At 37.3% G+C, this 13,680-nt stretch overlaps 1 protein-coding gene across 6 annotated transcripts in view; it reads right to left on the bottom strand.

Moving 5' to 3' along the window:
* The window catches only part of LOC129360700 (protein diaphanous homolog 2-like), a 431,171-nt gene that overhangs the window by 178,893 nt on the left and 238,598 nt on the right, over nt 1-13,680 (bottom strand). For all 6 annotated transcript variants that reach the window (XM_055031060.1, XM_055031065.1, XM_055031064.1 and 3 more), the window contains 2 exons: nt 9,396-9,497; nt 6,010-6,104 (listed from right to left, as the gene is read on the bottom strand). In XM_055031060.1, coding sequence (XP_054887035.1) covers nt 6,010-6,104; nt 9,396-9,497 — 197 coding nt within the window. The remainder of the gene's footprint in view (nt 1-6,009; nt 6,105-9,395; nt 9,498-13,680) is intronic.

Genomic DNA, 13,680 nt, shown 5'->3' with positions numbered 1-13,680 from the left:
TGTTTGCATGACAAATGACTACAGGGACTGAGAGAAAAAGTGGTAACTGATTCCTGAAAGCATTTGCATGTAGCGTATCACTGCCTGTATGCATGATGAAAAAAAAAAAAAAAAACAACAACGTGGAACTGCAAGGAATATATGGAGCATGGATGAATGGTGAGAGCCAAGACTGCCTGCAAGCATTCAGGGATGTGTACATCATCCGAGTTGTTGATGGGCCCTAATGCAGAATAAGGAGAGCCAATCAACTTCTATCTATCCACTCTGCCAGGGTGAAGCATCGTAGAGATACTTCAAGGCCAACACTTTTCCACGTTCTGCTGACAAATCATTACATTAGACATGCCATGAAGAGGGAACATGATAAGATTGAGTTACAGAGTTTCAGACGCATCATGAGCACCTCCTGGGTCCCCCATCCTTCTTTTCTATCCATGCTTTCCATTCATCAAATCCCTGCTGGTCTGTCAAAATTTAAACTGTTGTGAATTTTAGTGGCTTATTTTGCTCAAGTGCTAGAGGAATAGTTAAAACTGACGTACTGAAACCAGAGGACTGCCCATGAATCCAAGCAGAGGTGGGCGATATGGACATTAATCACAACATATCATGGTACTTTTGTGATAAGGATAAAAATGATGATAAACCATTTATTCCTTTTTTTAGGTAACTCTGGGGTGGTAAATGCAAATGCAGCGTTCATAGCACCACAAACAAATACTGCACTTGAAAAACCTTCCTTTTTGAAATGGGCTTCTTCAACATGCCATAAGTTTGATTTATATCACTGAGCTGCACACAGTAACCAGATTTAAGCATATTTATGAACTTACTGACATTTATAGATGGTGTGGAGAAAATAAAATAAAAAAAAATTGATGATAATGCCGTCAGCTTTTTCTAAAAACATCACTTAATGGAATCTATTGAGACAATAAATCAAAATTCTTCTGATTCTAATTGAGCTTTGTGGAATGCAACATATCCAACATACACTCCAGCTCTGGATCAGATGCAGGGAAAAAAAGAAGCGTAGCTTTTAACAAAATTGACTGAGCTATTATTTGTTCAACATACCCAATCCAAATTTTAAAAACAAAATTTTACACTACTGAGCAAAAATGAATCACGGATGAACAGTTTGAACCAGAACTGATCTTTGCTCTAATCTTCTTGAATCGACTATCAAAGCCCCGCCATTGGCCGGAGATATGTCTGCATTAGAGAGCCAGTGAAAGAAAGTGGAAAATATCAAACTGTGCTCTTCTAAAGTAGTTCAACCCTGACACCAAAGACCAGGCTCTGCTGTAGACGTCCTACTGCTCTGATCTTTGACGTCTTAGTGTACATTTTCAACAATTTTGCAGAACCAAGTTTGGTTCAGTTTTTTTTTTACCATCAAATCTGATTAGCATCTCTGTTGTTGCTCTGGGATGGTGGATTCTGGGGTGGAGATGGTGTGTGTGTGTGTTTTTTTTTTTTTTTTTTTCATAAAAAGCTTGTTGGATGTTGGCTATAAAAGTTTGAATTTGGTTAAAACACTTTTTTTTATTTTTTATTTTTTTACATCTTTGCCATTTCTCTTTTATGGCTTGAAGTAAACCACACAGAAATGTTCCTGGCCCTCAAGAATGCCTCGTTTTGCCACATTATCAAATAGGCCAGTACTGATAGTTGTCTTGTCAGCAGATTCTCCCAGTCGTGCTGTGAATCTATTTCTGCAGCTCCTGCAGTTACCATGAACCTCTTGGCTTATTTTTTGATTAAAAAACAACAATTTGCTGTGTTTCTTGACCTCTACGAAGCTTTTAATTAATGTTCTCTAATAAAAGTTCTGAGGTCTTCACAGATTAGCTGGAGTCCATGTAGGAGTATATGGCTTGCTTTGCCTGGGATTTTATTTAGGGGTATTAAAGTACCTGCACCTAGAATGAGCAGAGTTTTTAGATTTTTATTTGCGAAAAACAGTTAAAAGCCATGTATCATTGCACGGTTAAGGCACTGTTTTGTTTATTACATATACTCCCAAATAAACATATGAACCCTAGTTATTGCAATACAACAAAAGCGTAGCACACTTCCGCAAAGGAGTACCTAAATAGCAAGAATTTAAAAAAAAAATAATGCAAAAATAAATTCCACAGTGCCCGCTGCGCCATCTGACCTAGCCAACCGCGACAATATGTCATCCCAGCGCCTTGTCTGTTGAAGGTTTTTTTGTTGTAGACCCCTTGGTGTGAAACAAATTATGGAGGGGGGAAAAAAACAGAAGAAAGTGTAGATTTGACCTTTAGGGGACCTAGTGTCAGTTTAATTTAGGCTTCTTCTGTATAGCACTTAATACGATGCAAACTGATAAACAATCGGGGCTTTACCATCAGAAGATTACTTTATTGCACGTTATATGTTTTTCAAACTAGATTTTTACTTGTAATTCTAAGTACACAGCATCACCCACTCCCTCTAATATTAGGAATATTGTGATTTTAGTTCCTTTTAATATTTGCCAAGACAAGCATTCCCACTCCTGTGTGTGTGTGCATCTGTTTATGTGGATAAATGGTGATTGGCGTGCGGCTGAAAGTGGGTGGTGTGGAGTGATTAATCAGAGTAATGAGTGTAGATGAGCACTGTGCAGATGGAGCCCACACTCAGGACTGTGTCACCCAGCAGGGGGTCTCTTTGCTCCCCTTCTGAGGATCTCTATAGTTTTAACTTGGCTGTAGCTGCATTTCATTGGCATGTGCTGCTTCCTTCCCTGCCTAATTCGCGAGCTCATTTCAGCGTTATTCACATTCATAATCAGCTAATTCTTCTCTGAGAACCTATGTATACAATTAGTGATATTTCTATGTAAATATAAATTACTCCTGTTAGCTTTCCTGCTTTCTCCTGCCAAAAATTATATTGCAGTGGTGTATGTGCTTCAACCTTCAGGTGAAGCACATGAATGCATTCAAAAATATCACATAATTCATTCTGTGCCTTTGAATTTCACTATGAAGTTATGAATGCAATTTATTTTTGACTTGATTTAAAGTAATTTACAGTGTTCCTACAGACTCAAACACATAGACGGATGGATGGTATCGTCCAGCCATCACATTGTGTCTCAGGACCAGTATCAGTTTTGTATATCAACTCCATAATAAAGACAAAATATCTTTTGAAAAAAAACGCATGAAGCTGACTAGAACATGTCGTTATCCACACTGATACAAGCCCTAAAATGTCTCTTGATGTGGAAGAACCGATTACTTCAAATTAGGGTTTAAAAAAAATAGAGGATTCAAAGGATCACACTGGACAAAGATCATCAGTAAAAGAATCAAGTCCATCTATTTCTCCTTTGGTATTGAAAGACATAAACTGAAGGAGTTGGGTTCAATTAAAATAAGTCCATAATTTTGATGGTTAGGTTATTACAAATTTAACGATTGAAAAAAATCAGGTTTACCTCTAATGAAACATCTTGTGTCTTCATAAACATGCCACCAATTTATTTAGAATGTATTGTGTGAAAAATAGAAACTATCAAACATAAAGATTTGGCACAAGTGCAGCTGAACAACAGAATAATAAAGACGATGAAGGCGGACACTGATGTTTGAAAATACAATACTAACTCTTATGAGAGAACAATGAAGGATTTTTAGGAGTTAACAGAGCCCATATGGCTGTGGATTAGAAAATAAACTAAACAAAATTATTGAGATGATATAGTTGCCATACATACAAAAAGGCAGATATTTTCCTCATGCCTGGTCCTTCTGAACTGATTAGCAAACTCGTGCAGGCCTCCCACATCCCTCTGGACTTTGTGACATTAAGTTTTTTCCACATTCTTTTGCTGACTCAATCACTTGCTCTCATAAGTCCCATCGAGCCTTCCGCTTTGTTAGAGGCTTCGCTGCCCTGATTCACATTTATTAAAGAGGGAAATGGGGGATGTGAAGGCAACAATGGAAAGTCTCCCAAAGTGCATGACTAGTGGTTTGAATGTGGAAACAGTTTTACGTGTGACAATAGTTAGACACCAGAAAAATCAGTGTTGGGTAAATGAGGGGTCATGAATCGTTTCGACCCATAGCAAAACTGCATCGATACTGTGTCGAAACTGTGTCACTGAATACTGACACCTGCTGGACATTGAAGATCCCTACAGGCAACGTAATTGACAGACTGATTTGATTACTTAGTCTATACAATAAGATTTGTTATTTTATTGTATATTGTATAATGTCATATCTTTAGTTAAATTCAAAATATATTTGATATTAGATACAATCAATAAATAATGTGAATATGTACCAAGTGATGAAAATTTTAGTGTTTGAAATGAGGATGCTGGTGGACTGGGATGATTCAAACAAATATTGTTTAATAGCTGCTATTCTCCTACTTCAATCTGTATCTTATCTTGTGTGTTTCTTTGTAAATTTAAACTATTATTTTTCTTAAAACATTAAATATTTAATTTTTCTCAACTGTATTTCTTTAAATTATAATTTCAGCTGAACACGAAGGTTTGCTATTTAAAATGGTTTACATTCACTTAAAATTAAAAATAACACTCACTATGATATAATTTGGAAACATAACAGGTTTGCATGTATGATAGAAAGACTCCAGAGTGAGTGGTGTTGAATGCTATCAGTAGTCTGATCAGGTCAGTTTAATGGCAGCTGTTTGACGGTGTGAACGTGATGGAGTGGGCTATTTATCTGGTGCTATGTCCAACAAGAGGCCGGCTGGGGATTCACTGGTGACAGCTCTCCTGCTAGGAGATGCAGACCACAGAAAAAAAGGTTAAATATGGAAAAAGTTCAACACCTTAACTTCCTTTCTCTCTCAAAAAGAGAGGATGTGCCATGTTATCATCGCATGAGACAGTATATAAATGCCATTTTTGGGATGTTGGCAAAGTTACAGTGAAATAAAATGTAAAATGTATAGAGGGAACCTTGTCAGAACTGCATAAAGTTTACTAAATGATTGTAATTGTTGTGGTTGAAATGACATGGCTAAAATGTATTTGTCATGAAACTTTGGGGTCTTCTGGATTAAATAAATATGGGAAACTTTCCATTTACTATGCATGACCTAAATGAATGAACTGATGGGTGGGTGAATGAAGTAAGTAGTTTGAAAATACAGGTATTTTTCCATAGTCTATTTTCTTTACTGCATTCTTAACCACAGGTAGAAAATAATAGGTGGGAATAGAAAGATGAAGAGTTGTAAAAGTACATGAGGGAACAGTCATAGAAAACATTTAGGATTTAAACAATTCTCACTAACACTTCAAGTTGAAATCTGAAACTTGATCTGAACTCATATTCGTAAAAAAACAATGATAATAAAAACTGTAATACACAAAACACAATGCATCACTGCCAGGATTTTAATAAAATCAAATCTCCTATTTGCAACTCGCCCCTGAAGTGTACACCCCCAACTGATGAAATACAGCACAAACAAATACAGCATGACTGTTTCAGTCACAAGGACAGAAACACTGAGGCTTATTGCTACCCAGTGATGCATCTTCACTGCAGACGACCCCACCCCATTTTCAATTAAGGTCCTCTGAGGCCAGAAAATATTCTTAAATAAAATGAGAACAAAAAACAAGTAGCCTTTAGGAAGCTCATCAATCACAGTTTAAAGACAAAAGCAAAAAAGGAGGGTGTAGCTGAGGAGACTTTGCCAAGTCTCGTCCTTCATCATCCATTATGAGAGGATGAATGGAGGAGGGAGGGGGTCTCTGCAGTCCACCAGAGAATGAAAAGACTGACTGAAGCCAGAAAACAACCCAAAGCAGGTTAAAAATAGGGTCGCAAGCAGCTCACCAGACACTGAAATTCAGAAATTATCTTCTCATATAAGCACATTTTTCATTTGCACACACAGACATTTAAAAAAAAAAAGAATATGTCTGTGAGAGACAGAGAGTGAGAGATTGTGTGAAAAAAGCTAACACACCACAGTGAGCATCCGTCTTACCTGGATGAGTGATTCACTCAGTCTTTCCTCGTCTACCTCCAGCACAATGTCCCGGATCTCTTCATAAGGCAGGCGGAACGAGCCCAAGAAAATTGCTGTTTTGATGTAGAGAGAAGAGAGTCATTTCCTCACTTTTTTTATTAGACTGCAGAGTTCACACTGACATTTTGGCACTCATCACTCCTCAGACAAAACGATCACAGACCATCCTTCCCATTTGGAAAAGCTGTGCTAGCCTGACAAGAACCGCAAAGGAAAACATCAATATTCACCTGTGAGGAGTCAATTTTTGTTTTTTTTTGTTTTTTTTACATGGGCAATCTAAAACAGAAACCCAATAAAAAATAAGAGCGACAGTTGCAGCTGAGCTGGCCGCTCCTGAAAGCAACATGTTTTTGTTTGGGTGGATGCGAAAGGGGCGCGATGTATTTGCCTCAAGGGGAAGCCTGGTGGGTGTTTCACACTCCAGGTGGGGAAGGTACACTGGAAATTGGAGCTGATGGTGTATCCAGGTGGAAGTCACAGGTGGAGCTTTAGTAATGAGTTGGAAGAGAGTCACTCAACAGCTGCCATACAACTGTAGCAGTGGGACCTGATGTCTGTTTCTGACAAGAAACTAGAAAATAAACATTTTTCCTTCTGTTTTATTCCTCATAGTCATTTTTTTAACTTGCTACTTTCTGTATTTATGAGCTTTTTTTAAAACAAAAAAAAACATGCATGATGTTAACGTTGTGACTCCGTGAAGCCATGTTTTGGCTGGTTAGATGCCATGACCGTATTTGTGGGCTGTCACGTTGCACTTGTTGGATTATTTCCTGGATTCTCACGCCAATTGTTGCCAAGATGGGAAAAGTTTGTGGTACAATCGTGTTTCCAACACATTTTTGATGCCAAGAAAAACTTACAGTATTTCTAAACCTTTTTAACCATTTTTAAAAGTATAAAAGATAGAGGATCACTATGAATTTATGGAAGAAATTGCAAGGGTTAGACTTTAAAGATGGAAACTGCAAACTTGAAAAACCAGAGAGGATAAGAAATGACAACTTAACCGAACAGTCTATTCATCCATCTGACCGTCTTTTCTGGTTTTCTTGCTGTCGGTTTATTGTGCAACTCTTGACCTTGACTCTTGAAAGTTTGAAATATGAAAAATGTGGAGAAAACCCTGATTGTGAGATGATGCACAATAAAAGATAGCATGTTTATATCTGGCTCTTTGCGTTCATGCTACTGTGAGCATTTGCAAATGTTGTCACTGCACTTGTGTACGTTTTTGACAGGGCTGGTAGGTGTCAGTGCCAGGTCTGATTACCAAGCCGACAGAGGGGCTTCGAGTTTTGGCAGGAAGGAAAAATAAGCGTTAAAGTTCCCACCTTCACAAAGGAAATGGGCGGGAATCTTGTTGTCGTACACAACCACGCCGCTCTCCCGAGTCGCCTTGACAAACACTACCGCAACATAAATCATTTTCATTGCCTACCGCTGAACCTGGCAAGCTCTCTTCTCAATTCTGATGTGAAGGTTCAGTGACTGGGATGGGTGGTGGGATAGTGTGAGTGATTGTCATGTCAGTGCCACTTTATGTATCATGGTAAAATGATTATGCATACTGCTATCGGGTAAATTGTGTCCATCTGTCTCCAAAAACCTTCCCTCAGCGCTGTCAGCATGCTACAGTGTGTGGCTTACTGGTGACAAGGCCCCAAATAGGAAAAAATACACACACTGTTAAACGTGGAGCAGTTTACTAAATCATGCCTATATAACAATGTTTTTGCCATCTTTTAAACTAAAGAGATCTATAGGTCAAACTGTTTGTTCACATTTAAATATTTCAGGTCACAACATACATTTTAATATCAACTAATACAAAACAAACTGATTTTCATTTAGTATTTGCTACAACTGACAGGTAATCTTGTGCATCCGACTCTCCTTAAAGATATTTCTTTTTATTTGTTGGTGTGGACATTAATGTTGCATTCCTGTAAATCACAAGTTATGTCAATTTAGTTTTTTCTTTAGCAGAAAGAAAATACCACCAGGAAAATATGCAATTATTACATTTTGAAAAGATGCAGCTTGGTAATTTTTAGAGCATAATAATTGTTGATAATTTTGCCTACATTTTGTGAGGATTGAAACAAATCATCCGTTTCTACCTTCATCCTATTCTTTGGAGTATTTTTGAGAATCGGATTTAATCTCAAACCCTAAATAAGCCGCATCAACACTTACATTTTGCTTTTCATTTGAGTTACTCATCTTCTACATAAATGAGCGTAACTACATAAATGCTGGTTATAGTTTTCATGAGAGGAAAGGGAATACATTTCTTTATGTTGTTGTCCTCCCCATTTGCAGATGTTTTTTGTAGGGCATATCTAATGGTCAAAAGACAATGCTGCTTGGAAATCTGAAAGACCAAGGCACTGTGCTACTTTACACGTTATTGGCTAGCATCTGCAAGTTAGCTAATCCATGAGGGCCATTTCTTTCCTTGGCAATGATTGGCTGTACCCTTATTAGTTGAAACAAGAAAAACTTTGAATGTTAGCTTGTGATGTAGTCCTCAGACAAACTGTCAACTGTGTGTATTAATGCATACTAGGAGTATTTGGTGATTAAACTCTTAGCAGTTATAAGCATTTTAATAAAGGGTTTGAAGAATTTACAGAATTTGGCTATTCTTCAAAATAAATAATGACATGCAAAGTGAATTTTGGTTTATGAGGCTCATTAAAAAGTGTATGTAAAAAAGTGTATCATTTTACATTATAAGATTTGACACATGGAGTTTTTGTGCCTACTTAATTTGTTTTTTTTAAATACATTTTTCTACCTTGCTTAATAAATTACACGGTGGGCTGTGTGGTCAGATTAAAATTGTTTTATAACATTGTAAAGACCAGATCTTTTACACTTCAAAAGGCAGAATTGGGAGGGTTTTTTTATTATCTTTTTTAAATATATCTTTATATTAGCATCCAGCATTAACTGGAAGCTTGCAGAAGTCTGCTTGGGCTTCAAACACCCACATGGAGCTCAAGCAGTCATATCTGTTCAGAATTGCTTTGCATAATCTGACACACAAGGCTTGGAAAAAAGCTATATGCACTTAGTTTGACTGCTATATTATTGCCAAAAACATCTTCAGGTTCCCACAAAGGGCTCAATAATTCACTATTCTAACATAGAGGGCGTTATTATAATAGTTTTTTTTTTTTATTATTATCCCACCAGCAATTCAGTTTTTCTGCTCGTGGGAATATAAACAGCTGCATTCAGAAAAAAAAAAAAAAAAAGCACTGAACTTTCTGAGATGAAAGATGATTGTAAAGAACACTGCATGAACCAAACAGAAATATAAGACTACTTACAGAGGTTCTGCGCAGTCTTGGCATCCAAGATACGAAGTTCCTTTGCCTTCTTCTTGAACTGTGGTACTCGGTCATCAGTCTCATCACTCACATCTTTTTTCACTGCAGTAGGAAAAAAATAAAAATAACTGTTTAAAACAACTGGCCAGCTCCATTATATACAGTGAATTGTAGCAAAGGTAATGTCTTGATGCAGTCTACTAATAGGCAACTTTTATACTAACTGACAATTATTAGTTGAACTGGACTGAATAGAATAAAAATATAGATGCTGCATTTAAGATCAGACAGACAAGCTAAGACAAATTTCTTTTGATAATTATCCTGTAGGATTAATGAAAACATGAGGTGCACTTTCTCAGAAAGTGATTTATATGCAAGATCAATTAAAAAGACAACATTTGTATTACAGAAATGTTTTTGAATTGACAGGTGTCCAGCAGACCGACACAGCTGAAGATGCTTTTCACAGGGAGATGTATCTCAGCATCCTGACTGAACGTTTGGCCGACAGAAAAAGTGAGATAGAAAAGAAGTGCTGGGAAAACCTACTCGCTGAGAGAAATGTAAAGAAAATTTCTCTCAAGGGTTTGGAAGAGATTTACAAAATGTGGAATGTGGCTACAGTCAGATGCATTTGGGAGATGAGGTACAAATATTTTGTAAAATAAGTTTTCCTAATCATCGCAACAGGATCACTTCCGGAGTGTAGAGTGTGTTTGTAAGCATTACATTTAGTCCTTCAACTTCCAAAGTTTAATGAAAATAACCGTTTACCCCCACAAATCCAAGAAAACCGACATAGTTCACCAAGAATACAAAACTGGTCCAAAAATAAACAGACTTACTGCACAGCCTGTCAGCACAAACTCTTCTGTATTTACCCTGAAATAAGTTCATCTAAAAGCCTTCTTGTCCATGTAAACAGCAGGACAACATTTTAAAGCAGAATTACAGAACTGAGGAAAGTTTAATTTCCCACAATAAAGAAGGAGCGATATGAGAAAGAAGACTCCTTAGATCCTTCGTTCTCCCCTGACGGTTTCTGTGAGGAAGCACACTTTGTTGCTAATCATCACAACTGCTCTGTTTAAGCCCAAGGTGGGAATCTCAGAGGAAATCTAGAACAAACAATCTGCTCCCTTAGTGCTGGCTTGCATATTTGAAGAAAGAATCAAAGAGGCAACATCTCCTGGGCACCTAGAAGAAGGAACGCTTAAGGCAGCTACCTAACTCTGCTGAGCACTGCCAACATATCACATCAGGGATGTAGTTGTTTACAGTGTTAAGCAATGCTAAATTGCAAGTAGGTTTAAAATGATGAAACAGATAGAATTGCAGATTATTATTATTTTTTTTGTCAGAATGCTAAGATGCTCCGTCAGGAGCCCTCAAAACGTCAGGACCCCAACTTTAATCCAGATCTGACTGAAATGCAAGCAGCATGCGTTCCCTCTCTGACAAAAGCTACATGGGGAGAGGAGAAACATGAGAATCGAAATGTGTTTCAAGTCGATGTGGAAATCCAGGTTAATTATTAAATGTAGGAACAGTGCAACCCACGTTTTGCATAATTCATCATGAGATGCGTGTCAAACCGTTTCTGCTGTTGTTGTCAAAGTTTACCTCAAAGGATCTATCCTTTGACCAAAATTAATGTAAAGTATAAAATTTAAATATAAAAAGTTAAGTTAAACAAAAGTCCGGTAGTAAAACATTCTGATTTAGGTAGATTGAAGCAACAACACTGTGACTGAGAAAGCACATTAATCCATTGTAGAGACACTCCCTGCCAGTGGTCTCAGCATTCCCTCCTACACAGCCAAACTGCTCAGGAACAGCTTAAGGGAAATGGCAAAGGGCCAAGTGATTATCTGGCCTCTAGACATATCAGATTTCAATCCAAATCAACACCCACAGACTGCGTCAAAACAAGTTCTACCAACGAAAGCTGCATTCTGCGACCTGCAGGACCCAAAGGAGCTGCTGCCCAGGCCTGCTGCCAGATACCAACAGAGGTCCACTAAATCAACGGGGTTCCCCTTTCCTGTTATGTCATTTTAACGGCGCATTTCAACGCAGAAAACAATCTGCTTGTGTAAAGGCACCTCAGTCTAAGAGGAGACCATTGAAAAATTCAGTTATTTCACCATTTCAACTCCTTAAACCAAAGTACAACAAAAAAAAAACAAAGATTCCTCAAAACTATATATTATTTTAACAATGACAATTTACATAGTCACAAAATGTAATAGATAAAATCAGTTCAATGTTGTATTCAACAGAATGTTGTATTCATGCCTACTCATAGAAAGTTGAGTGGAAGGAAAAATAGTGCACAAGAAACAGGATTTGTATTAAGAGGATCTGTAGATACGAACATGTGAAAGTGCTCCTATCCAGCGGTCTTATTTACATTTAAGCAGACGGGTAATATCAAGCTGCTACATTTGAGGGTTTTTTTTCATTGCACCAACAGAAAACCAAAGACTGAGGTCACTTTACAGGTAGAATAACCTATAAAGTTTCCTCAGTTGCTTAGTTTGAGGTCAGCTCAGCTGACCTCAAACTCAGCTGACCTCAAACCATGTGATTTTGTAAAGGGTAAATACTGTTGTGCACTTTATTTCTGTGCAAAGGATCAAAGCAGGTATGTAGCCTAACCAGTTGTGCAAGTTCTTTGTTTTTACGATGTGAAAATCGAAACACTAAAGATACAGATGTTTTTGGTTTGGTTAACAGCTTGGACAGCAATGCACTAAGCTTTTCATTCATGATTGGCAGCTTTCATGTGTGGTTAAACAAATATGTATTGTTCAATGTTTTTCAATCAAATTAGTTTGTGACACTTATAATACCTGACAGTGTTAGGCATTTAAAAAATAAAATATCAGCAGATTAGGCTTTTTAAAGATTGAAACTGCCATTGGTGCACTTCCCTCAGAAGCAAGTAAAATATTACAACTTTAAATTTCTCAAATTTACTAAAAGCACAAAAAATCACCTTGATTTGGAAAAAATAAAACTTCTTTTGTGATTACCTTAATAATAAATCTAAACTCGAGCTAAAACGGGAAAATTCAGTTCCTTTTAATAAATTATTATCTACATTCTCTATTATCAATTTACTGTACAGTGACTTTAATCTCTCATCATGATACTTTACATTCTCACCAGGGTGCTCTCAGTTTTCTGGTGTTCGCCCTTGCCTGTAGGCCCCCATGCTGCACATAGTTAAGGAAAGTGCCTTTTAAACCCATAATGAACTGTTATTTATGATGCTAACCTACACATCTCAGAGCTCTCCTGCTGGGAGTTGAACAATTGGCATCAGAAGGCTGGCCGCAATGAAAGTTTTTTGCCGGTTGACTCAATTATGCCACGAGTCACATGTGTTTCCTCTGAGTGCTGCATGTGGACTGATGGGCCCTGGAGGGCTTGCACACATTTCAAGCTGCCACACTAGTCAGAGTCCCAGGTGTGTGGAGAGGATGAATATAGGTGGCATATACCCAGATGGCTGGCCACAACAAAAAAGCTTTTAAAGTTTTAGAAATGAAAACAAAACACAGAAGTTTGCAGACAGTTACTACAAATCCTCTACTCAGGAGAAAGTTTTTCTTTTTACGAGAAATAAAACTTTGGAAATGCTTTCTTTAAGGCTTCTTCAGTCCTAAAAGGCTTAACCCATATGACATTGTGGGTTCGTAACAGCTGATTGAAGTCCTTGCCAGTATTAAGACGTGTTCTTCTAGTTGTCCAAAGGCTGAAATGTAATACTGTGAAAACAATGCTGTCCCTCAGATTTATTAAGAGAATCTCTCCATCAGTCTCACAGTGGAGAGACACTTGAGTCTGGGAAAATCTGGAAACCTTCTGCTCAACAAAGCCTTTTAATATGGATTTATTATTTATCAGATACAAACAAAATGATTGGAAATGCTAATTGAATAGAAAAGGAAAGCTGATGCATCCAGTTCACAACGCAAACAATACTGGGCTTACATGAAACACTGAAGCAATATTTGAAAAGCGAACACACATTTTTTGTTTTCATAAATGGATATAAGGTATCCATTTATGTTTTCATAAATGGATACCCATGCCAATGGATACCTATTGGCATGGGTATTTACTGTATTGTTTATTTCTTGAACTTTATTTTGTCTTACACTTGTGTAAAGTGTTTAACCAGATCGTCTATTTCCAAAAACATAAAGTTGAAACATTTTTTGGAAAGAGAAATGCATTAATAAAACAGCAACTCGTAGTTTTAGAGCCAGGA

This window comes from Poeciliopsis prolifica, unplaced genomic scaffold (assembly GCF_027474105.1).
Source record: "Poeciliopsis prolifica strain line A6 unplaced genomic scaffold, Auburn_PproV2 SCAFFOLD006, whole genome shotgun sequence".
NCBI classification, from domain to species: domain Eukaryota; kingdom Metazoa; phylum Chordata; class Actinopteri; order Cyprinodontiformes; family Poeciliidae; genus Poeciliopsis; species Poeciliopsis prolifica.
This window is presented reverse-complemented; position numbering and strand designations above follow the sequence as displayed.